The following is a 25653-nucleotide window of genomic DNA, read 5'->3' as shown; positions in this document are numbered from 1 at the left end:
CACCCTTTCCTCGGGTCGTTGAGGAGAGTCCTCAAGTCATTGGCAAAATGCCTCTCCGTTTTAACTCTCAATTTCCTGATTCAAAATCTGGCCTCATTCCGCTCAGATTCGTCGGATAAGAGGCGGAAATGAGGAATGGGAAGAGGGAGAGCTGGTGGGGTTGGGTTTGACAAGGCACAGCGGTGCCTGGAACCTCCTCGGCGGGGGAGGAGTGGCTCGGCCTGGGCCCTGGCGTTGCGTGGTTAAGAGGATAGCAATGCGGTTTCTATATTTTCAACTTTGCAGGCTTCTTGCACGACGTCTGCGGTTGTGAAGATTTGAAACAGCGAATGGAGGTTTACTTGAGCTTGGCACGTTGTAGCGAAATTTCCAATGTGATGAATCAATTGAAAAAGGTATGTTCCGGATTAGAAGTTGCAAATTCTTGTTCTCATTAACATGTTTGTTTATTTTCTTCAGTTGTACTTATGTGGTTTCGAAATCCTTTTACTTATGTCAGAGTTTTATCTCCATGCTGTGTGAGATTAGATATTGATAGACACGGCGATAGAGCTAGAACTCATGTAACTCTTGTGATGATGATGGTGATGAATTCGTGCTATTAGATATTCAGTATGGATAAATTTATTTTGTCCAACTTACAATGCCTTTCTTATTCTTCTATTATTTGGAGTTGCTGAGGAGTCTATTACTAGAGAGACCTGGGCTACTTGTCAAGTTGTCAAACTGGGAAGATCAGCCTTGGAAGCATTAGCATGAAAGTGACAATATTCTTCCCTGTTTTGTTTGGTAAACTAAATGCCTATCCGTAAGAAATTGATTCACTAAGTGTGATGAAATCATTTTGAATTTGGTGTAATAAAGCGAAGTTTCAAAGAAGTGCAAGCAGCTTTATAGGTGGTTGCATAAATGGAGGATCTTATCTTTGACCCTTGTCGTGTCTCAACTCTTTCAAAAAAAAAAAAATAAAGGGAAAAAGAGAAGCAATGGAAGTATACGTATACCCAGAAAATCTCAATCCTCGCATATCCTGGAGGAATCTTTAGTCTGCTGACCAGCCGTTATCGGCCTTCAGTTATCGTGACTGTGACTTGTTTCACACTGCACGACTTGTCTTGCTTGTTGGACAACGAGTCATTTTCCAAAAGGTTCCTTCCCAAGCAAAAACCAGGGTGTTTTGGCTGAGCCAGTGAAGCATTTTCACTGCTCAGCATCAACACCACAGTTGACATGGATGGCCTGTCTTCTGCTCGCTCCTGCACGCACAATAGTCCCACTTGTATGGTTTGAGCCACCTCGTATGGCGAATACAAATCCCTCACTGCAGGATCAATAAGTTCCAGCCCTTTACCTTCTCTCCACAGCCTCCATGTCTGCACCAGCATCATTTAAGTGCATTTTTATCACAAAATGAAGAAATGAAAGGTTCCCACACTTACATATCCGAGAAGATTAAGATCAAGGTCAGCATTATAGAATCCTCTGTTCTTCTTGCCAGTTACTATCTCCAAAACCAGTACACCGAAGCTAAAAACATCGGATTTCACCGAGAAAAGCCCATCCATTGAATATTCTGGAGACACGTATCCACTGCATATTCACTCATAGCGAGATCTCAGTATTTTCTACAAGTAGTGTTGGGGTTTTCTGGGTTCCCTTCCTATATGAAGAAAATTGAAAACTTTTTATTATGTTATGAGTCCATTTTAACTTTTAAGGGTTTATGGGTTTTTTTGTTTGACAAAATTATGAAGTCCGTTATCCCTTTAATTGTAGGGATTAGGGTTTTCTATGATTAGCTGTATTCAACTAAAGTGTGGCTGAAATTTGATATAGAAAAATTAAGGCAAGTTCGTTGCTGTCGTTTTGTTCAAGCCAACAGACGCAAGGTCATTTGTGGTCAAATTTGGCTGAGTTTTGGCCACAACGTAGCTAACTTATAGTATTTCAATTTTTTTTAGTGGATTTAATCATCAAAGTTCCCTAAATTTAGAGTTTGGTGTCAGAATGACATCCTCTGTTTTGGTTGAAGTTTGCCAATTTTTCTAGTTGTTTTACTTTGTTTCTTGGAATCAGGTTGTGTACCCGTTATTGAGTTGGGAGTAGGTTCTGCACCTTCATTGATTATAGTGAAGGTTGTAAAGTGGAATTTCAGGTTCTGTGGTTTTTCTTAGTCAGTTTTCAAAGAGGTTTTCTGCATTGATTGTTGTGTGTGTGCGTGTCTGATTGTGCTTGCTTTTATATATTACTGTTGTTCTTTTTATCTTTGCCCATGAATTGTAAGACACCCGAGAGCAAGTGGGATTGTACTTACTATGTTCCTACAACTCTTCTTGTATTTGCTTCTGTCTGATCACTTCCAAAAATCCTTGCCATGCCAAAATCTGATATTTTCGGGTTCATTTCTCTGTCAAGTAATATGTTACTTGCTTTGAGGTCTATGAATGATCCTAAATCTCGAGTCTTGGTGAAGATAGAGAAGCCCTTGAGCAATCCCACAGATGATGCTAAAGCGCCTTTGCCAATCCAGCAATGGACATTTCTCTTTGTCTGCAAGATTTTCACTTCCCAACTCTTAAAACATGCACAGTAAATCTGTCATTTCTGGTTCTAAAGGTATAAAGAGAGCGAGTCAGGGACTCACCGAATAAAATGAAGTCTAGGCTTTTGTTTTCCATGCATTCATATATCAACATCTTTTCTTCCATCTCTACGCAACAACCGAGCAGGCGTACAAGGTTTCTATGCTGCAGCCTTGCAATCAATTGGACCTCGTTCTTGAATTCGTTTGTCCCTTGACCAGAATTATTTGACAGTCTCTTCACTGCTATTTTCTGGCCTTCTGGTAACATACCCTGGTATTTCAACGAAAGCATTTTTTTAAGTTAGACATGAATAAGTTATAAGAATCTTATAGAAGATAAAATCATGAATAGAAATAACTAAAGAGTTAGAATTCATATTGCCAATCCTACATAATGAAATAGACTTGTATGCGGCTGTTATTTACTGTGTTGGCGATTTAACTTACTCTGTAAACAATGCCGAAACCACCTTGACTTAGCATATTTTCATTGCAGAAATTCTGTTGCCATTGCTATGGTAGGGAAGTCAAACAATGGTAGCTCTAGTTCATCTAATGCGCTCTTATCACAGTATACTCTTCTGTTCACTATGATATGTTGACTTCTTCTATGTCTACCTAAATTTTGATAGTGAGAGAGAGAAAATTTGAATGCCGCAAATTTTGCTTAGTTAAGTATGAGATATATAGTATTGAGTTCATGGGTACCTTTGTATTGAATTTTGTCTCTCAGTGTCTTTTGTATTATCTTTCTCTGCCGTGCAGAACAATTTCTTAGGCAAGCTTGCCGACACTCTGACAGACTCATGCCCCTGTTAAAAACCGCTGTAGAAGTCTCTGGCGGCTTCACGTTCTTCAACTGCCAAAACCCATCTCCATGGTAGGATAGCTCCGATGTCCTAACGCACCCACTAGACCCATTTCTCATTTTCCAAGCCTGTAGATCCTTGGGCTCGAACCGTTTGATGCATTTACAGATCGGCGAAGCGTTAATTTCACAAATACCATTAACGCCGCACTCTATGTAGTTGTCACATTGGTCTTTTGGTGAGTACTAGTAGAGGTTTGAATTTTGGCTACTTCCAATCCAAGTGTAGCGCTGTAAAACATCGAGTGAACTCATAGTGACCCTGGAATTCAGGGACTTGTCTTTTAGCCGAAAGGAATATGTAGCCTCGTTTTTCTCTTACACAAATGTGAAAGAGATGTTGTAAGTGGCATTCATCTCTAGAATGCTGCTAAACCTTAATCCGTTCCAGGGCTCGCTTCTGTAATTTATTGCTTGTTTATCCCACAAGAAAAACTCCGGTAGTCCATCAATGTCCATCTTGAAATAATAGTCGCGGTGGATGGTTCTTCAATTCTATTCCACGAAGTACAATACCCGTTATGCAGAGTTGTCATTTTTATAGAACCTTGCTCTCAGCTCTCACTTCCAAAACCTAAATAGCTATTTAGATGCAAAAAATTGCTCTGTGCATGCACTGACACAAATTATCTGCTTACATAAAATTAGCGCGTATGTTAGTGGAAGAGAAATCAAAGATGCAGAATCCAGTGTTCTAAAAGGCGGCCTAGGCGGCGGAGAGGCGCTAGGCGGCCCCTGGTCGACGTGAGTTCCTCCAAATCAGCCCCTTAGGCGTCGGCCCAATTAATCGGGCTCAGGCGACTCCTAGGTGGCCGATGCGGCCAAGGTAGCGAGGTGTCGCCTTGGCCGCCCAGACGTGGTTTGGGCTCGAGACCTCTCACCTGACTCCATTAGTGATGATCGTCACGACTGTTGCCGTCGCATCGGCCTGGGTGGCCCGACTCCGTTGTCGCCGCCGCCACCGCTGGACAGGGACTGGAATAGCCTTCGGATTTACCTGTGGTAACACAACGACGGTCTGATTGGCATTGGCGGGGGGCAACGTGTGATCGAAGGAGGTAGACAGTCCGATTGGCAATGGCGGGGGGCAGCGATGTGCTCGGAGGAGGCAGACGGTCCAATTGGCAATGGCGGGGGTAGCGATGTGCTCGGAGGAGGCAGACGGTCCAATTGGCAATGGCGGGGGTAGCGATGTGCTCGGAGGAGGCAGGTTTGAGAGAGAGAGAGCGCTGTGAAATTGTTGGGTGGGGGGGGGGGGGGGGAGTTAGAACGCGCTGAAATTTGTGGGGGTGGGGGTGGGGAAAAGAAATAATATATTAAGAAAAAAAATTAAAAAATTAAAAAATTAAAAAATATTAAAATTTCTAGGCACTGCTTAGGCGGCCTAGGCGCTAGGCGGCAGCTTGCCACCCGACTAGCGCCTAGCGCCTTTTAGAACACTAGTAGAATCATTGGATTTTTCATGGATTGTTCATTAAACATGTGAATTTAAGGCCTTTTTTTTTTATATGTACATATAGAACACGTATATACATATTCATATGCATAAACTAACACTTGTTGGTTTGAAGTCCCTTCTCTTTTTTATCATAAATAAAAGCTAGGTACCTGTTAAGCCCACTTTTAGCATCCCAACTGACCAACTAAGTTGCAAAAAAGTGTTTGCCGGATAGCCAAAGCTTTGCCACAAATAATTCTCCGGATCGACGTCGTTTTCTCTCTGAACAACTAAGTTGCCCGAATCCAGAAGTTGCGTGACGGTGTTCGCCGAGCTCGTCTGGTTCGATGTCGATGACCAAACTACTATATTTGCAGCTTCTTCAACCAGCAAAAGGTTTCCATCGTCACTGATTTTCAACGACCTAGATGAATTGTTCGTCAATGGGTTGTCTCTATTAGCAACCCAGACTACGGTTCTATCTGGATCACTGTCCTTATACCAAATCCCGACGTACCATTTGTTTGAATTTATCGGGGAGAAGAAGCCTAGTTCCACAACTTCCCCGGTAGAGACTATGGTTTGGTTGGGGAAGAGAGGCTGCGTGGCAGTGATGGTTTCAATGGCCACGGCGGCGATTGGGAAGAGAGTGATTAGAGCGGTGGAGAGCCACAAAGAGCATTGGGTATTTCTCATTCTTTACTTAGAAGCCTCTCTCTCTCTCTCTCTTGCCAATCTGATATTTCAAGGATGGACTCTAATTCGATACCCTTCTAGACGTTTAAGAGCCGCCATATAAGTGATGAATTGTTGGAGGAGAAGAAAGACTACTTAGTTCTGTGGTTACTACTAGGATGGAATATTGATCACCCCTCACTTGTGATGGTTTTCTTCTTCATTTCAACATGCATTGCATGTCATGTTAGAAACAAGAAATTATAGTCTGACTTAAAATGTTTTAAAATTCCCATTGTTTAAAGTTTGCATGGCCAACCTCGTATAGTGCTTCTCAACTTTGTTTCCAGAAACCAAGTTGCAATTTAATATATGTTAAATTTGTCAACAATGAATTTTATCTGATAAAAAACAAAACTTCCATTGAAACTAAGCTGGTGGAACCTTCTTCAAAGCACAAGAAATCTTCTTCTCACCAACTGATAAAGGGGATGTTGAAGAGTCTATGCCTTAACCGGAGAGAGCGGTGCCCACTTGTAAGCATGAGCATGAAAGTCCACATAGTCTTCCCTGGTTTTCAATTTTGATTTCAAATTTCTCAATCATATTCTTAAGGTAGTGCCTGTCAACAAAGGGAGTTGAGTCAGTCGCTGAGTGTGACTAAACCATTTTCAATTCTCTGGATTGCAAAATTCAGCCCCTAATGAGCGTATTCTGGAATTCTTAGGCTGGTAAACGTTCTTGCTAGTTTTTATTAGTTAAGATCTATATATCCTATTGAGCAATCATTCCCATTTTGGAACAACATATGTACTTGACCATTATGTTCACATGGTCGGCTTTATGTGGTCTTTCTCAATTTATTTCTTTTAAATTAAGCTTGCAAGTTAAAAGTAATGATGTTACGAGAAGGCCAGCCGAATGTAATAAATTCTGAGTATCTTCTTGTTTATTATGTCATTATAAGTTAGATTTTTCTTGAAAAAAATATTGTTGTACTACTAGAATATTTCTGATGGGTTTAGAATGAAGAAAAAGAAGAATTAAGTCGATGGTTTTGCAGAGTTACACATTAGAGAGTTGTTTTTCTTGAATTTTTAGGTGGATATTTCATTAATTAATATTGAACCAAATGTATTTCTTTTATACTTGATGTTAGAAAATTCTAGAAAGACATTTAAGCTTCCTTATACAGAATCAAAGTCATTCTTATTCATCTACATCTTTAATGCTTCTAAAAAATTGCAAATTACATTTCCAACAACCACTCTTAATTTGTAATTTTCAATTGCTCCTTAAATCGTTCAAGTTTTTCCTTTGTTAGGCTTAGGTGCGTACATATGTAGGTTGCTCATTTGTCTGGATAAACTCCAATCAAATCTCTCCTTTGTTAACTAAATCATGAATAAAATGATGCTTGAGTTTAATAAATCTCCTCTTTTGATTGCTTGTCATAAATCTTTCGACGTATGATATTCTACGATAAACATGCCATCTCCTTGAGAGCTTGCACCCTCTCCTCATGTTGCCTTTGAAGAGCTTCATAGTTGGTGAGAGGTATTGTGGGGGGAGCGGACCCGAAAGTCCCTGGGAGACTAGGTGAAAGGGTCTCTCGGGGCCTTTAAGTGTTTCCAGGAGACTAGGTTCTTGGGAGACCGGACAAAAGGGCCTCTTCAATCTTTGAGGATTTTCATAGGGATTGGACTTTAGGTCCTTCCTGACTTTTTTGATTTCCAACTACAATTCATCTTGTTCGTGCCATCGTTATTTTGTTTTTGCACTGATTTGTTGGTGTTGTAGAGCTTGACTCGATTGATGACGCTTTACATAGAGTCAGTATGGGTGTCTCGCTTCCTGAAAGGCTTTTTGAGTGAGGGCTTAGTCTTTTTTTTTCGGTTTGGGAGACTTTTCTCACTTTTGGGGGAGGGATTGGTTTTTCTTGTTGATCTAGAAGACTCTCACCTCCAAGGGAGGGACTAGTCTTTTTTGTCGATTAGACACTCACATTTGGGGAAGGGACTAATCTTTTGTTGTGGCTTCTTAAAGACTTTTCCTCACTCTTCTAAAGACTTGTAGTTAGCTCTTCTAGTTCCCTTTGTAGTTTCTCGAAGACTGACAACTCCTTTAAAAACCTTCATTAGCTTTTTTTTATGACTTGGAGGATTTGGATGTTGAGAGTTTTTTAATTAGCTTCTTTGTCGATTCTCACATACGACACGAATGGTTGTTGTTTAGATATAATAATACATTTAGATATTAAAGAAATTGTCTCCAAGCCATCAAGATTATGTAAAAAAAGAAGGTAGTTAGAGAATGTAGGACATTGCTTGTGTAAATATTCTCATACTTAAGTCAGATTTCGTATTCAAAAGAGTTAGCAGAGTTTTTTTTTTTTTTTTTGTAGTAGTGACTTGCCTTTAAGGAAGGAATGCTCTCTTATTTATAGAGGAGGTTAGAAGTTTGTGATAAACATACCTGGTATTTCAATATTGATAAGGATTTGGACTCTTATGGATAAGCCTTATCCTTTGCGAGATTATTGGAGGAATTTTTGACGTTATCTATTTGCACTTCTTTATTAGGAATGTTGATTTGGGTGGCTGTTTCCAAATCCCACATCAGATGATGTGGGCTGGGGGGGGGGGGGGGGGTTTCTTTTCCTATAAAAGGAACCTTTCTCCTATTTGTAAAACAATCCCATAAATTGTGTATTCTTCTCTCTCTTTCTCTCTCTCTCTCTCATTTGTATTTCTCCCTTTGGAAATTAGTAAAGTATTTTGGTGGTGTTCGAAGACGTAGGCTAAATTGCTGAACCTTGTTATATTCTGACGTTTTATTTGTTGTTTTATTCAATAGTTTTTGTTTTATTCAATAGCCCGATTTTCCTTACAATTGGTATCAGAGCCAATGTTTTTTTTAATATGCTCTGTGGTTGTAGCAATATCTGATATTCCATATCAGAAAATATCCTTTTTTGTCAAGCTTTTCTTAGTATGCTCTGTGGTTGCAACTGTGTCTGATCTTCCACATCAAAAAAGATTTTCTTGAATTGTTGATATTCTGCTTTGATAACTATTGAATATATAAGATGGCAGAAAAGGCAGACGAAAGGAGTTCAGAACTATCCACATCGGGAGCTTCTTCCTTATCTTCTTCCTCGTACATTTTGGCGAATACAAGAATTGCAATGGAGGTGTTTAACAGTTTGGGCCATTTCAGCATGTGACAATGTTCTAGATGCTCTTTTTCAACAAGGTCTAGATATTGCCATTGAGGAAAAGAAACTAGTTAATATTGAAGAAAAAGAATGGAAAACCATCAATCGATTGACGTGTGGTATAATTTGATCATCCTGTCCAGAGAGTAGAAGTATGCATTTTCGAAGGAAACTTCTGCTAGTACATTATGGAAGGCATTGAAAGAATTTTTTTTTGAAGAAAAGCAGTCAGAATAAGCTCTATATGAAAAAGAGATTATTCCGCTTTACTTATATTCCTGATACCACAATAAATGATCATATCACTATCTTTAATCAATTGGTAATTGATTTGATGAATTTAGATGAAACATTCAAATATGAAGATTTGGCTTTGATATTGTTGAGATCCATTCCTAAGGAGTTTGAATTTATTGAAACTACTCTGCTTTACAGGAAGGTTCAGGTGTCTCTTAGTGAAGTTTGTGTTGCTTTGTATAGCTATGAGTTGAGAAAGAAAGATAAGAAAGAAGCAACACATCGCGAAGCCAAAAGAAAGGAAGGAAAGGGAGATCTAGTTTGAAATCTAGACCAAACAAAGATGACTGTGCATTTTATCGAGAGAAAGGCCACTGGAAAAAGAACTGCCCAAAGTAAAAAGCCAAAGACTGACCTGACTAAGGAAAGCTATCTCAAATGTAGCTGAGTTTGGTGATGAATGTTTAGACCTTTCACTGGTTCTTACGTTTTTGACAAACTATTCTGGTGTTTGGCTTTTGGATTCGAGTTACAGCCACCATATGTGTCCTAATCGAGGTTGGATCTTTGACTTTCAAGAACTTGATGGAGGAGTTGTTTACACAGCAAATGACACACCTTGTGAAATAACAGGAGTTGACACAATTCATTTGAAGAATCATGATGGATCAACTAGAATACTGGCAGATGTGAGATATGTGTTGAGTCTGACAAAGAATCTCATTTCTGTAAGAACTTAAGAATCCAAGAGACGTAAAGTAACTATAGAAAATGGAGTTATGAAGGTGATAAAGGGATTCGAAAGAATAATAATTTGTATTACTATTAGGGTAATGCAATTATTGGGACAACAACAACAGTAGCTTGCAATGATGACAGGGATACAGAAGCAACCAAACTATGGCATATGCGTTTGGGACATGCAGGTGAAAAATCTTTGCAAATTTATCCAAATAAGGATTGTTGGAAGGTGTCAATATTTGCAAATTGGACTTTTGTGAGCATTGTATTAAGGGGAAGCAGACGAGAGTGAAATTTAGTATTGCTATTTATGATACCTAGGGTATTTTGGATTATGTTCACTCAAATGTGTTTGGTTTCATTGCATACTACCATGTTAAGGAATCCAAGTTGGATCCAAGAGCAAAAAAAGTATTGTTCATGGGGATCACTTCTAGAATAACGGGATATCGGCTATGGTGTCTAGAATTAAATAAGATAATCTTTAGTAGGGATGATACTTTTGATGAATTTGCTATGTTAAATAAGGTGACAAATGAGGTTATGCAGCAGATTGATGATACTCCACAGTAAGTGGAGAATACTCCAAAACAGGTAAAGTTTGATAGAATAATCATTGACCCAGCAGTGAGTGATGAATTAGATGGAGACATTTTTAGAGGAGTTGTCAGGTGAAGTTTGATAGAAGAATCATTGACCCAGCAGTGAGTGATGAATCAGATGGAGACATTTCTAGAGGAGTTGTCAGATGAATGAGAGGTTTTGACCCAAAAACCTCCACAACAACAAGAATCAATTGTAATAGGAATGCCACAACGAGAGATTTGAAAACCTGCTCGTTTTATTGATATGGTGGCTTATGCATCTCCAATTATAAATGATGACATTCCTATCACTTATAATGAAGCTGTCCAAAATTCAGAAAATGAAAAGTAGAGAAAAGCCATGAATGAAGAAATGCAGTCCCTTAAGAAGAATGAAACATAGAGGTTAGCCAGCTTACCGAAGAGAAATAAGGCAATTGGATGCAAATGGGTATATGTAAATAATGAAGAATCTAAGGAGAAAAATGTTTGTTACAAGGCAAGATTGGTGGATAAAGTCTACGCTCAGACGGGGGGCATTGACTATAATAAAATTTTTTCTCCAATTGTGAAATATTCCTCCATTAGAATTTTGTTGGCCTTGCTAGCGCAATTGGATTTGGAACTAGTTCAAATGGATGTGAAAATTGCGTTTCTACACAATGATTTGGAAGAGGAATTCTATATGACTCAGCCAGAAAAATTCAAGGTTGTTGGTAAAGTAAATTGGGTTTTCAAACGAAACAAGTCGTTGTACATATTGAAGCAATCTTTGAGGTAGTGGTATAAGCGATTTAACAAGTTTATGTTGTGGCAGAGATGCATAAGAAACAAATATGATCATTTTGTAGTTGTTTTACTTTGTTTCTTGGAATCAGGTTGTGTACCCGTTATTGAGTTGGGAGTAGGTTCTGCATCTTCATTGATTATAGTGAAGGTTGTAAAGTGGAATTTCAGGTCCTGTGGTTTTTCTTAGTCAGTTTTTAAAGAGGTTTTCTGCATTGATTATTGTGTGTAAGAGTCTGATTCTGCTTGCTTTTATATATTACTGTTGTTCTTTTTCTCTTTGCCTATCAATTGGAAGACACCTGAGAAAGAGTGGGATTGTACTTACTATGTTCCTACAACTCTTCTTGTATTTGCTTCTGTCTGATCACTTCCAAAAATCCTTGCCATGCCAAAATCTGATATTTTCGGGTTCATTTCTCTGTCAAGTAATATGTTACTTGCTTTGAGGTCTCTGTGAATGATCCTAAATCTCAAGTCTTGGTGAAGATAGAGAAGCCCTCGAGCAATCCCACAGATGAAGCTAAAGCGCCTTTGCCAATCCAGCAATGGGCATTTCTCCTTGTCTGCAAGATTTTCACTTCCCAACTCTTAAAACATGCACAGTAAATCTGTCATTTCTGGTTCTAAAGGTATAAAGAGAGTGAGTCAGGGACTCACCAAATAAAATGAAGTCTAGGCTTTTGTTTTCCATGCATTCATATATCAACATCTTTTCTTCCATCTCTACGCAGCAACCGAGCAGGCATACAAGGTTTCTATGCTGCAGCCTTGCAATCAATTGGACCTCGTTCTTGAATTCGTTTGTCCCTTGACCAGAATTATTTGACAGTCTCTTCACTGCTATTTTCTGGCCTTCTGGTAACATCCCTAGTATTCCAACGAAAGCATTTTTGTCAGTTAGACATGCATAAGTTATATGAATCTTTAAGAAGATAAGATCATGAATAGAAATAACTAAAGAGTTAGAATTCATATTGCCAATCCTACATAATGAAGTAGACTTATATGCTGCTGTTATTTACTGTGTTGGCGATTTAACTTACTCTGTAAACAGCGCCGAAACCACCTTGCCCTAGCATATTTTCATTGCAGAAATTGTCTGTTGCCATTGCTATGGTAGGGAAGTCAAACAATGGTAGCTCTAGTTCATCTAATGCACTCTTATCACAGTATACTCTTCTGTTCACGATGATATGTTGACTTCTCCTATGTCTACCTAAATTTTGATTGTGAGAGAGAGAAAATTTGAATGCCGCAAATTTTGCTTAGTTAAGTATGAGATATATAGTATTGAGTTCATCGGTACCTCTGTGTTGAATCTTTTCTCTCACTGTCTTTTGTATTATCTTTATCTGCCGTACAGAACATATGCCTAATGCTAGTATGAAAACACCAGCACCAACTGCAATGCCGACAATCTTAACGGCTTGTCCAGTTTTACCTCTTATTGAAACGAATAAGAAGATAATTATTGTCAATTCTGTGGCATGGTGTTCTCAGAAAAGGGGAACCCAAATGGCACTTCTTCCTCAACCGAATTCCTATATTATATAGTGTGGTATCCAACAAACATAAAAAATTTATACCACGGAACTCAATGAAATGTGGAAGTGAAGAAATTAAGGAAACCAATTCAACGTACCTAATTAAATCAGGGGCAAAAACTCTGACGTATGGATCTTGGCCGCCTTCCCCGGCAGTGAACTGCCGCATATCAAGAACACCCCTCCACATCACACACCCGCAGCCACCTTCCCTAATGTCCGAATTGGCGTAGGCAGTGCACGAACAATTTCTCAGGCAAGCTTGCCGACACTCTGACAGACTCATGCTCCTGTTAAAAACCACCGTCGAAGTCTCCGGCGGCTTCACGTTCTTCAACTGCCAAAACCCATCTCCATGGCAGGTTAGCTCCGATGTCCTAACGCACCCACTAAACCCATTTCTCATTTTCCAAGCCTGCAGATCCTTGGGCTCGAACCCTCGGATGCATTTACAGATCGGCGAAGCGTTAATGTCACAAATACCATAAACGCCGCACTCCATGTAGTTGTCGCATTGGTCTTTTGGTGAGTACCAGTAGAGGTTCGAATTCTGGCTACTTCCAATCCAAGTGTAGCGCTGTAAAACACCGAGTGAACTCATAGTCACCCTGGAATTCAGGGACTTGTCTTTTAGCCCAAAGGAATATGAAACCTCGTCTTTCTCTAACACTAATGTGAAAGTGATGTTGTAAGTGGCATTCATCTCTGGAACGCCGCTAAACCTTAATCCGTTCCAGGGCCCGCTTCTGTAATTTATTGCTTGTTTATCCCACAAGAAAAACTCCGGCAGTCCATCAACGTCCATCTTGAAATGATAGTCGCCGGTGGATGGATCGTCAATTCTGTTCCACGAAGTTAAGTACCTGTTATGCAGAGTTGTCATCTTTATAGAATCTTGCTCTCAGCTCTCACTTCCAAAACCTAAATAGCTATTTAGATGCAAAAAATAGCTCTATGCATGCGCGGACACAAATTATCTGCTTACACAAAATCAGCGCGTATGTTAGTGGAAGAGAAATCAAAGATGCAGAATCATTGGATTTTTCATGGATTGTTCATTAAACATGTGAATTTAACGGCTTTTTTTTATATATATGTACGTATAGAACACGTATATACGTATTCATATACATAAACTAACACTGGTTGGTTTTAAGTCCCTTCTCTTTTTTATCATAAATAAAAGCTAGGTACCTGTTAAGCCCACCTTTAGCATCCCAACCGACCTTCATCCCGGGCAAAAAAGTCTGTCGGATAGTCAAAGCTTTGCCGCAGATAATTCTCCGGATCGACGTCATTTTCTCGTTGAACAACTAAGTTGCCCGAATCCAGAAGCTGCACCACGGTGTTCGCCGAGCTCGTCTGGTTCGATGTCGATGACCACACTACTATATTTGCAGCTTCGTCAACCAGCAAAAGGTTTCCATCGTCGCCGATTTTCAACGACCCAGACGAGCTGTTTTTCAATGGGTTGTCTCTGTTAGCAACCCAGACGACGGTTCTGTCTGGATCACTGTCCTTATACCAATCCCCGACGTACCATTTGTTTGAATTTCCCGGGGAGAAGAAGCCCAGTTCCACAACTTCCCCGGCAGAGACTATGGTTTGGTTGGGGAAGAGAGGCTGCGTGGCTGTGATGGTTTCAATGGCCACGGCGGCGATTGGGAAGAGAGTGATCAGAGCGGTGGAGAGCCGCAAAGAGCATTGGGTATTACTCATTCTTTACTTAGAAGCCTCTCTCTCTCTCTCCCTCTCTCTTGCCAATCTGATATTTCAAGGATGGACTCTAATTCGATACTCTTCTAGACGTTTAAGAGCCGCCATAAGTGATGAATTGTTGGAGGAGAAGAAAGACTACTTAGTTCTGTGGTTATGACTAGGATGGAATATTGATCACCCCTCACTTGTGATGGTTTTCTTCTTTATTTCAACATGCATTGCATGTCATGTTAGAAACAAGAAATTATAGACCGACTTAAAACGTTTTAAAATTCCCATTTTTCAAGGTTTACATGGTCAACCTCGAATAGTGTTTCTCAACTTTGTTTTCAGAAACCAAGTTGCAATTTAATATATGTTAAATTTGTCAGCGATGAATTTTATCTGATAAAAAACAAAACTTCCATTCAAGCTAAGCTGGTGGAACCTTCTTCAACGCACGAGAAATCTTCTTCTTACCAACTGATAAAGGGGATGTTGAAGAGTCTATGCCTTACCGGAGAGAGCGGTGCCCACTTGTAAGCACGAGCATGAAAGTCCACATAGTCTTCCGTGGTTTTCAATTTTGATTTCAAATTTCTCAATCATATTCTTAAGGTAATGCCTGTCCGCAAAGGGAGTTGACTCAGTCGCTGAGTGTGACTAAACCATTTTCAATTCTCTGGATTGCAAAATTCAGCCCCTAATGAGCGTATTCTGGTCTTCTTAGGCTGCTAAACGTTCTTGCTAGTTTTTATTAGTTAAGATCGATACATACTATTGAGCAATCATTCCCATGTTGGGACAACATATCGAGTTGACCATTATGTTCACTTGGTCGGCTTTATGTGGTCTTTCTCAATTTATTTCTTTTAAATTAAGCTTGCAAGTTAAAAGTAATGATGTTACGCGAAGGCCAGCCGGATGTAATAAATTCTGAGTATCTTCTTGTTTATTACGTCATTATAAGTTAGATTTTTCATAAAAAAAAAAATATTGTTGTACTACTAGAATATTTCTGATGGGTTTAGAGTGAAGAAAAAGAAGAATAATAAGTCGATGGTTTTGCGGAGTTACACATTAGAGAGTTGTTTTTCTTGAATTTTTAGGCTGATATTTCATTAATTAATATTGAACCAAATGTATTTCTTTTATCTACATCATTAATGCTTCTAAAAAATTGCAAATTACATTTCCAACAACCGCTCTTAATTTGTAATTTTCAGTTGCTCCTTGAACCATTCAAGTTTTTCCTTTGTTTGGGCTTAGGTGAATACATCTACAGGTTGCTCGTTTGTCTTGATAAACTCCAATCAAATTTCTCTTTTGTTAACTAAATCATGAATAAAATGATGCTTGAGTATTAATCACCCCTTTTGATTGCTTGACCAAAATATCTTTTGAGATATGATATTTTGTGGTAAACATGCCATTTTCTTGAGAGCTTGCACTCTCCTCATGTTACCTTTGAAGAGCTTCGTAGTTGGCGAAAGTGGGAGATAAAATAAGGGAAGTGGACTTGAAAGTCCCTAGGAGACTAGACAGAAGGTTCTCCTAGGGCCTTTTGAGTGTTTTTGGGAGACTAGGTTCTTGAGGGACCAAACAAAAGGGCCTCTCGCAATCTTTGAGGATTTTCCTAGGGATTGGACTTTAGGTTCTTCTTGACTTTGTTGATTTGCTACTACAATTCATCTTGTTTGTGCTACTGTTATTTTGTTTTAGCACTGATTTGTTGGTGTTGTAGAGCTTGAGTCGATTGATGACGTTTACACAAAGTTAGTATAGGGGTTTCGTTGTCTAAAAGACTCTTTGAGTGAGGGCTTAGTCTTTCTTGTCGATTTGGAGACTTTTCTCGTCTCTGGGGGAGGGATTAGTTTTTCTTGTTGATCTAAAAGACTCTCTCACCTTTAGGGGAGGGACTAGTCTTTCTTATCGATCTAAGAGACTCTTTCGCATTTGGGGAAGGGACTAGTCTTTTGTTCGGCTTCCTAAAAACTTTTCCTCACTCTTCCATAGACTTGTAGTTAGCTCTTCTACTTCCCTTTGTGGTTTCTCAAAGATTGACAACTCCTCTAAAAACCTTCATTAGCCTCGTCCTATGACTTGGAGGATTTGGATGTTGAGAGTTTTTGTAATGCCTCGCCTCCTCGGGATGTTAAAATTTATGTTAGGATTTTTTTTTTTCATACATACACAAATCATATTAAAATCCTCAACATACTTGAATACGATCATCATTACCAAACATGATTGAGGAATGGTATACTTAAACATAAACAGAAGCAAGATCAAAATCTTAAGAAATGTCGAAAATCATAACATAAATGAGTTCATACATATTGTTTGTCTATCATATCATTACAATATCCGAAAGAAAAGCAAACCAATCTAACTGGATAACTTGTCCTAGCCTTGGCTTAGGACCTATCACAACCTCTATCATGCTCTTGCCTCGATCACTCCCTTGCTTTTCCGGCTGCTCGTCTCGCCTAAAACGTGAAATATTTCAAGGACAAGTGTTCAATATTAGAAGATGAATCTTTTAAGAAATGGTTAAAATAACATGAATGATGTATAGATTTACATAAATAGACACCTTAGTGTAACTTTCTTAGCAAATCAGCCTGACACGAAACCCGAGGCATTAGTCCTATCTTGCACACAATGCAACGGATTACTCTTATACGTTGTTTCGGCAATACCTTTGGGGAATTTCTACTATACTATCAGGGCGACATCCCATCCCATGCACAAATGTCAATATGCCAACAATATCATGCCATGTGAAGAATCACGTTTATAGATGAAATAATATATGTACAAATACAACAAAATGCTCACAAATTACATAGTACATAGCAATTCTCGGGAATAGTGTGCATAGTACCACTAATCTCGAACAAAAATATAGATTTTTTTGAAAAGCATGCACTACCTCAATTTTCGTGCCAAGCTTAAAAAATTGCACAATTACTCAATCTTGAGCCCCAAAGCACCCTATCCATCATATTTATTCAAATAAACATCAATGCCTATTTTTTTCATAATTTCTTCCCATTTTCTTCATTTTCTTCCTATTTTTCTCTCTAATATTTTCAAAATAAATATCTCCTTAAATATTTTTCCACAACAATTCATAACATAAATTTCTAAGAATTTTAAAAAACAATTCAAAAAATACCTGATGGCCACGCGCCCTGCACGTGTGCGCGTGTCCTTCACGTGTCGATTGTCTTTTTTAGCTCCGGTACACCAGTGATACTAGTTTTTGCTTCTGGTTTGCTCTACACTTTGAGTCAATCATGATGGTGTGCTTGGATACTTGAAATAAACACCGGAGATGGCCCAACCGGCTATTTAAAATCTCGGCCAAAGCTATTGCCTTATTTTTTGGCTACCTTCAAAACCCATTCAAACCATCACGAAAACTTTCCAATTTTTTTAGAAATGATCTTTACCAACTCAAGAACAAAAGCCCTTATCCATTTCACTCAATTTTTCAAAAAACGTGAGCAATTTGAAGCCCCAACTTTTGAAAACCCTCAGTCAAACCTTTATTTATTTCTAGTCGAAATCGAGCCTCCAAACGACCAACCCTATGCAATCTAAGGTCTATAAAGCCTCTGTTTGCCCTAGGTTAACCCATTTCCTTTGTTTAAGCACCAGAATTCAACCTCCAACATCCTTGATTTTATGACCAAGAAACGGTCAAAAATTTCCACTTAATCGACCATCGACGCGACCGATTCTCGGCCAAGGACTAACCATGGTGGCCTAGGCTTAGCCCTGAGGCCCTTCAACCCACGATTGAAATCGGTGATAGGAGATGTGGCCGACAACTTGGTTGCCTATGACTATGCCCAAGTTTGAAAAATTATACTATAGCCCTCTCAACTTTTGAAATTACATTTGGTACCCCTCTAAGCAACCTCTTGAGATTCCAAAAATTCCATAATGACCTATAAGTTCTAAACTTTTCGTTTGACCTCTAAAAATTCAAAAAAAAAAATATCTTTTTGACCTTCTTAGGCAATTTAAAAAACTACACTTAGGCCCGAACGTATGTTTTGATCGTAAACTCTTTCATTTCGTCCCGAAACCACTTAAGGGTTGTTCCTTGTGCATGATTTGACTCTTATAAATGTTCTGTTAATTTTTTGGAAGTCCCTTACGATAATTCGATTTTTCAGCCTTAACCGAAACTGTACCGAAAATTGTCTCTAATCCGATTTCTTTCGATGCTAAAATTCATTCCTCAAGATGTTCGTCAACTCAGTACCCTTTTTCATAGGTATCTAAGCCTCAGAGCATATCCTGCAATCGATTTGATCAATTTTTTTGGGCAATTTATATGTTAATCTTTCATTAAACTTGTATTTTTCTTAAATTAACTATTTCTGAAACAATCCAAATTTTCTGGGTGTTACAGTTTTTTAATTGGCTTCTTGATCGATTCCCACAGATGACATCAATTGTTGTCAATTAGATACTGTTAATCTTGTATGCCTTGATGCTAGATTTGGATGGCATTTAGCAGGTTCATTTTAATGCATTAATTATATTTTTATATAATTTAATAAAAGGCAAGATTTTCTTTATTCGTATTTTTTCCAATCAATTATATGAATGAATCTCTAGATCTACTGTGTAAGAATCTTATTCTCAAAGTGTTGAGACTATGTGATAAGATTATCTAATAACAAAATATCTTAAACCTATGACATGAGATGTCGCTAATAAACCTATTGTATAAGAATCTTATTTTCAAAGTGGGGATTCCGATTAATCAAGTATAGACCAGCATAGGGATTACTATCTCATTTAGTATAGGGATACTGATGGAAGGATGGTGTCTCGCACTATATGACATGAGATGTCGCTAGTAAACCTATGAGTGGTTGTTGTGAAACAATCAGTAGAATGTGACGTTGATAAATGACCACATGGCTTAGTGGATAATGGTCATGCCATTAGGTTACGATGGTGTGTTAATCCTTAGATTTGAACCGGCACGGTTATTTTGTGTATTAATGTATAGAATTTGCTAATGAGCTGAACCATCCAATTGTGAGATGAGAATGTTTGTGTATGTGGTTCTATATTGTTGGTATATAAAGACGTATTAGGAACATAATCCGTGACCCTTGTCGGTATTTGATGGGGTGAACGTTTTATGTGATCTACTATTGATGTGACAGGGCAGTCCTTGGCCAGAGCAGATTGAAATTCAGGAAATGTGTTTCCTAAAGTGTCATGTAGTCACATTAATGATGTCTGACACATAGTTACTGAATTTGTGAGTTTTCCACTCTAACTCTTGCTCAGTCGAGACGTTAGGTGATGGAAAGATTATAGTACACGGTAATTGTTTACTGTAATAGGTTCACTTAAAGTGAGACTTCACTACCACCCAGTGGCAGAGCCACATACAGCCAAGGGTGGGCAGTTGTCTACCTTGGATTTAAAAAAAAAAAATTATATATAATAATTTAATATTTTTTTTATAAATTCCCATCCTAAATTTTTAAAAAATTATGGATTTGGGGTATATTGGTCGATGAGGATAAGGGTATTTAGTGATTGCCTCTGATTGCCAAAAACCACCGGCCACTTTGACTGGTAGCAATTGCCAATGCGTTTACGCACATTGGGTTTAGCCAGAAGTTTAAGCTTAGATCTACGAAATTTGGCCGCTAGATTTTATTCATTTTTGGGTATGTTGGTTGATGAGAATAAGGGTGTCGAGTGGTTGCTTCTGATCGTTGAAAATCACCGGTCATGGTAGCTGGTGGCGACTGCCAGTACTTTTTTTAGTATTAGCCGAAAATTAAAAATAAAATATATGATAATTTGACCCATTTTTCTTTTGTGTATGTTAACATCTTTTAACTGTTTCTTTAACTATTTTTTATTAGACAGATTAATTTTTTTCATTATTTATTATAAATTTATCAATTATATATAATTGTGGCAAAAAATATATTTTCTGTCATGAAGTTTATCAAGACTCAGCTATATAATTGAATTAGAAATCAATAATTGAACAACAGTCTATCATGAAACTTATCAAGACTCGGTTGCACAATCAAATTGGAGATTAATGATTGAACGACAATTTAGTTGTATATATTCAAAAATAGATATTTAGTAAAATTGATAATGATATTATTATGCGACGTTATTAAAATATGAAAATATGTCAATTGTATAATTTATTGATATATATTTTTTAATATTATATTATTTTAATTTTATTATTTTATTTAATTTTAGATAGAATTTAGAGTTTAGGGTTTAATTTTTGCCCACCCTGCTTAAAATTTCTAGCTCCGCCACTGCTACCACCTATACTATTCTGAATCACTGTTAGGCACTATAAAAAGAACTCTCGGAATGCCATCAAGATTTAGAGAAGTTTCAGTAATGAATCAAGTGGTTAACCGATATCAAAAAGAGTTTTGGTGTTAACTGATCGCCAGTGGATAGTGAACTTAGAAAGTCACACACCATATAGTGTTGCGTTTGGTATCGACATTGTATGTCCGAAATGTCTATAGAATTGGTTAGTTAAAAGTTAACCATTGGCCCCTACTAATAGTGCATAATGTAAAATCAATTATTGATTGCACTGTAAGAAATGGCGACTGAAATTGCATAATGCATAGTATATAGTGAAATTGCATAGTAACCTTTTGAATTATTGAGAGAATAATTGAGGGGGGGTTGCAAGGACTTCAGAGAAAATTCAATTGAGGAAGGGGAAGAAGAAAATGGGTGGGGGGAAAGGAAATTGTTTTTTATAAAAAATGCAGAGCCCTCTGCCCCTTTTTATCTAGTTCTTTCTCTCTTTGATTTTCTCACGTAGTTTTCCTCTTCTTTTTCTTCTTCTTTCTTTTTTCTCTGAAAAATCATAAAAATTATACATGTAATTATTATGCGTATAATTTTTAAACATGGACACCAGTGATACGTTGATCCTTTGAGTCTAACATGGGAAAATGTGACCGAAATGATACCTTACTGCATACTAGGTGTGGACTGACTATGACCACCACATCTTAAAGTGGACTATGTCTCAATAAAGAAACTAGTTTTGTATTTTATTCCATCATCGGGCATCATGCATGCATTTATTTATATATTCAATTGTTGAATATGTGTGTTGCTTAAATACTCAAGCTATATATAGCATGTATGTTATATTTCGATGCATGTATCTAATACACGATAAAAATTTTATTTTTGTCTATATCGTTGTACTAGTGATTCTCTTCAGTGGTACCAGAGTCTCAGTTTGAAATTTAATGCATATGCACGGATATATGTGTCAAATATTACATTTAATCGGCATGTCGATTCCAACAACCAAACAACATATTCTAATTGCTTCGTTTTTATGATTGTGCGATAATTCACATAAGGCATTAATACGGGGATTTAGATATACTTGTTTGAATGTCAGATTGTATTATTTGACATATGTAGGATAAATGTTTTTAAAAATTATTTTTGAAACAATGGAAATGAATGTATGTTAAGGATAAGTATAGGCTTGGCATGTCTGAATGAATGAATGTTACATGACTTCATTTGATTTAATTTAAATTTGTAATAATTAATTCATTCGGGCATGTAATAAGGCATTACCCTCAAGTAGTTTCTTTAAGTTTTTATTTTACAAAAGTTGTAAATTGAAAATAGCATCAAGTAGTTGATTGCAGCAAAAGCGGGAAAGTAGCAATCTATTAAAGAGTTGATGTGAGGCATGATTTAAACCCAAGAGGCCTGGGTTTATTTTGAATGCAAGCTAGAGATGGGAAATGGGGCCCGGCATGGTCCTTTGGCCCTTAATAAATGGGCCAAGGCGGGCCGAGTCGGGCCAGGGCCTATTGGGTTGACCCATGGACCTGGCTATTTGGGCTGGCCCATGGGCCATTTATTTTTAATTTTTTTAATATAGTTTTTTAAATATTTTTTTTATTTTTTTCTCAAATGCAACAAATATTTTTTAAAATATAATGTTTACTTACAAACATAATTTTTTTTATGTTTACTGTAAACATAATTTTACAAACATAATTTTTAATTATTATGTTTAAAATGTGTTTATAATTACTAATTACAAACATAATTTTTAATTTTAATTTTATTTTTTGGTGGCCAGCCAGGCCATTTTAGCGGGCCAGTTGGTAGGCTAGCCCACGGGCCATTTTGGTGAGTCAGGCTACGGGCCACATATCCCTCGCCTGGCACAGCCCGCACTTTGTTCGGTGGGCCGGGCTATGAGGTGGGCTGACCCATTTGTCATCTCTAGTGCAAACTCATGGTCATCTTGGTTTAATTTATTATTTATTTTATTATACAATAGTTGTATGATGGAATAAATAATAGAATCTAATGAGACCTTGAAAAAGAAAGCCCAAAAATCTTTCCATAAAATTAATATTGGATTTAAATGGTAAATCTGATTTATCATGGCTTTTCACTATCATAGGAATTCATCAGTCTGATTAAGTGTATTCAAAAAACTGTAAATGTGATAATGCATTTCATGAAAAATTATTTGTTTTCTCTTATTAACTATGAGATAGGGCGATGTTTAATGTGTCTCACCCAACCAAGTAACAAAAATGTGAGAGATGGTCATACTCAATTCATTGTACTTAGCTAGACAGTGGGTGAGATCTAACTAGTCCATCAAGCCAAAAAATTATACATATGAAGTTTATGATAGGTTAAAAGTCAAAAGTCGAGTTCCACATATGATGTGGTGGCAAGTATTGCCTATTCAATTATGAGACTACTTCAAGTAACTAAAATATGAAGGGTATTCTTATGAAAGAGAATTCAACTACCTATTATTGGATTCTGTATAATGATCATGTTTTTTGTTTGGGAAGTGCAGGATTCGAAAAATTATTGTGAGTATCCATTTAATAAAAAGTCATTGATTAATTAAAATTTTACAAAGATACAAGTTAATATATGTATTTATTTTCTGCATATTAAAATGGCAGGTTTAAATTCGTTAACTCGTATTTTAGAAACCAATAGGATCACTAGCCCTAATTTTTTTGACTGATTTCGAAGTATAAAAATAGTGTTCAATATGAAAAAGATAAATGACACTTTATTTTATATATCACCTATTGATATTCCTCCAACTGTGACTAAGGAAGAGATTATCACTTGGGAGATTTTGAAATAACATGACATGAGACTATATTCTTGCATTGATGTCCAATGATTTGCAATGTCAAATTGAGCATTTTATGAATGTTGCAAGCATTATATAGTATCTCAAGGACCTCTTTCGTAAGCATAGTCGGACAGTTCGGTATGAGATATCGAAGAAGTTGTTTCAAACCCAAATGCTTTGAGTGTTCAGATGTCGAAGACCATGTCATCAGCATGATCAATGTGATTTGTCAACTGGATACCTTGGAATTCCCAATAAACACTCTTTTCCAGACTGATCTTGTCCTGTAATCATTGTCGAATTCTTTCTCTTCATTTGTTACTTATTTCTATATTAATAAGATTGAGTATTCTCTGCTCGAGTTATTAAATATGTTAATAATCGCTTAGTCACAAATGAAAGGAAAGAGTGGAGAAAGAGTTCTCGTTGTTGCATCGTTTTCTTTATAGAAGAAACCTAAATCTAAGAAGATGAAGAGAAATGTTTTTCGAGCCAACAGAGGTGATGGTCAGATAGACATAAAAGGTAAAGAGGTTTAGAGTAAGGGTAATTGTTACTTTTACAGACAAAAATGACACTAGAAGAGGAATTGCCTAGATTATCTCAGGAGTTTTAAGGGAAAACGCCTAGAGAGTCAAGGTATTTCTCTTTCTATGTGTGTTATTGAGACTGATCTTTCAATTGGTTGATACCTTACTTCTTGGATTATGGATTTTGGCACTACTTCTCTTATTTGTTTGTCTGTTCAACATCTCAATCAAAGTAGGGCTCTTGGAAAACGTAAAATGGTTTTGCAGGTTGGCAATGGGGCAAGCGTTGTTGCATTAGACATAAGGACTACTTCTATATCTTTACTTTTTGTGCATGTACTGATTTTATATGACTGTTTACATATACTGAATGTAATTTGAAATATTGTTTCAATTCCACAGCTTGTAAGTCATTGTTATAAATTTTCTTTTGCATGTAATGAATGTTTGATAACGTGTGTGGGGAAAGCTATGATGATAAATGGCCTATATTTTTTAAAAACACATGCATATGAATATAGTTAACAAATACTTGCTAGACATAATGCCACATTAAAAAAGAAGTGTTCTTGAGATAATTAAATTAATTCCAAATTGTGACACCTTTATTGGTATATCTTAACTCATCATACATCACATACAAAATAAAACTTTTGTTACATGCATCCCAAAAGCATTGAACTGTTATTTATTGAACTAATCTTACTTGAATCAATAGCCTATATTTGTAAATCTTCACAAAAAAAATTAAAAGGAAGCAAGGAAAACATATAAATATTTATTTAGAAAATCCCAAGCTTTCGAGGAGTCTTAAGTTCATCGGCCGGCCGCTATCGGCCATCGATCATCGTAACTGTGACTTGGTTCACAGTACATGACTCATCTTGCTTGTTGGACAATGAATTTGTTTCCAAAGGGTTCTTTCCCAGGCAAAAAGCAGGCTGTTTTGGCTGAGCCAACGAAGCATTTTCACTGCTCAGCATTAGCACCACAGTTGACATAGATGGTCTATCTTCTGCTCGCTCCTGCACGCACAAGAGCCCTACTTGTAGGCACCGAGCCGCCTCGTATGGTGAATACGAATCCCTTGTAGCAGGATCTACTAGTTCTAGCACTTCTCCTTCTTTCCATCGCCTCCATGCCTGCACCAACACTCATTCAGTGCATTTTTATCACAAAGTGATGAAATGCAAACCTTTTCCAAGGTTCGACACTTACATGTCCAAGAAGATTAAGGTCATCCTCGGTATTGTAAAATCCTCTGTTCTTGTTGCCAGTTATTATCTCGAGCACCAATACACCGAAGCTAAAAACATCTGATTTTATCGAAAAAAGTCCATCCATTGCATATTCTGGAGACATATATCCACTGCATATTCACGTATAGGCAAAACTCAATATTTGCTACAAGCATTGTTGGGTTTTTTAGGTTTCCTTCCTATAGCTTTGAAAAATTAGCTGATTTTTGGTGAGTATGTAGCTAGCACATGGTTTTTCAATTTCTACAGTGGATTGATCATCAAAGTTCTCTAAATCCAGATTTCGGTGT

General features: G+C 37.4%; 4 protein-coding genes and 1 pseudogene across 12 annotated transcripts in view; all 5 read right to left on the bottom strand.

Annotated features, from left to right (window-relative positions):
* Positions 1-25653, bottom strand: part of LOC127807354 (receptor-like serine/threonine-protein kinase SD1-8) — an 87210-nt gene that overhangs the window by 48801 nt on the left and 12756 nt on the right. For 2 of the 8 annotated variants that reach the window (XM_052345105.1, XM_052345107.1), the window contains 2 exons: positions 25323-25473; positions 24679-25246 (listed from right to left, as the gene is read on the bottom strand). The exons of the other annotated variants lie outside the window; for them this stretch is intronic. In XM_052345105.1, coding sequence (XP_052201065.1) covers positions 24935-25246; positions 25323-25473 — 463 coding nt within the window. In that variant the 3' untranslated portion in view covers positions 24679-24934. Of the gene's footprint in view, positions 1-24678; positions 25247-25322; positions 25474-25653 lie in introns of those variants that run through there. 8 annotated transcript variants of the gene reach the window in all.
* Positions 402-12921, bottom strand: LOC127807371 (receptor-like serine/threonine-protein kinase SD1-8). Its single transcript, XM_052345167.1, has 5 exons — positions 12776-12921; positions 11791-12000; positions 11459-11696; positions 1440-1590; positions 402-1373 (listed from the first exon to the last, which is right to left on the bottom strand). Exons 2-5 carry the CDS (start codon positions 11996-11998, stop codon positions 1062-1064), a joined length of 909 nt encoding a protein of 302 aa, XP_052201127.1. The 5' UTR covers positions 11999-12000; positions 12776-12921; the 3' UTR covers positions 402-1061.
* Positions 2892-4663, bottom strand: LOC127807369 (receptor-like serine/threonine-protein kinase SD1-8; annotated as a pseudogene).
* Positions 4802-7883, bottom strand: LOC127807370 (S-locus-specific glycoprotein S13-like). Its single transcript, XM_052345165.1, is given in 2 exon segments — positions 4802-5094; positions 5097-7883. Coding segments are annotated over 2 exon segments (582 nt in total). The 5' UTR covers positions 5587-7883; the 3' UTR covers positions 4802-5002.
* On the bottom strand, positions 12019-14096 carry LOC127807367 (receptor-like serine/threonine-protein kinase SD1-8). 2 transcript variants are annotated; one of them, XM_052345162.1, is made up of 2 exons: positions 13872-14096; positions 12019-13654 (listed from the first exon to the last, which is right to left on the bottom strand). In XM_052345162.1, exon 2 carries the CDS (start codon positions 13558-13560, stop codon positions 12571-12573), a length of 990 nt encoding a protein of 329 aa, XP_052201122.1. In that variant the 5' UTR covers positions 13561-13654; positions 13872-14096; the 3' UTR covers positions 12019-12570. The 2 variants fall into 2 exon arrangements, with proteins under 2 accessions (XP_052201122.1, XP_052201123.1); XM_052345163.1 differs by having other exon boundaries at positions 13885-14096.

This window comes from Diospyros lotus, chromosome 8 (genome assembly GCF_014633365.1).
Source record: "Diospyros lotus cultivar Yz01 chromosome 8, ASM1463336v1, whole genome shotgun sequence".
Taxonomy (NCBI): Eukaryota; Viridiplantae; Streptophyta; class Magnoliopsida; order Ericales; family Ebenaceae; genus Diospyros; species Diospyros lotus.
This window is presented reverse-complemented; position numbering and strand designations above follow the sequence as displayed.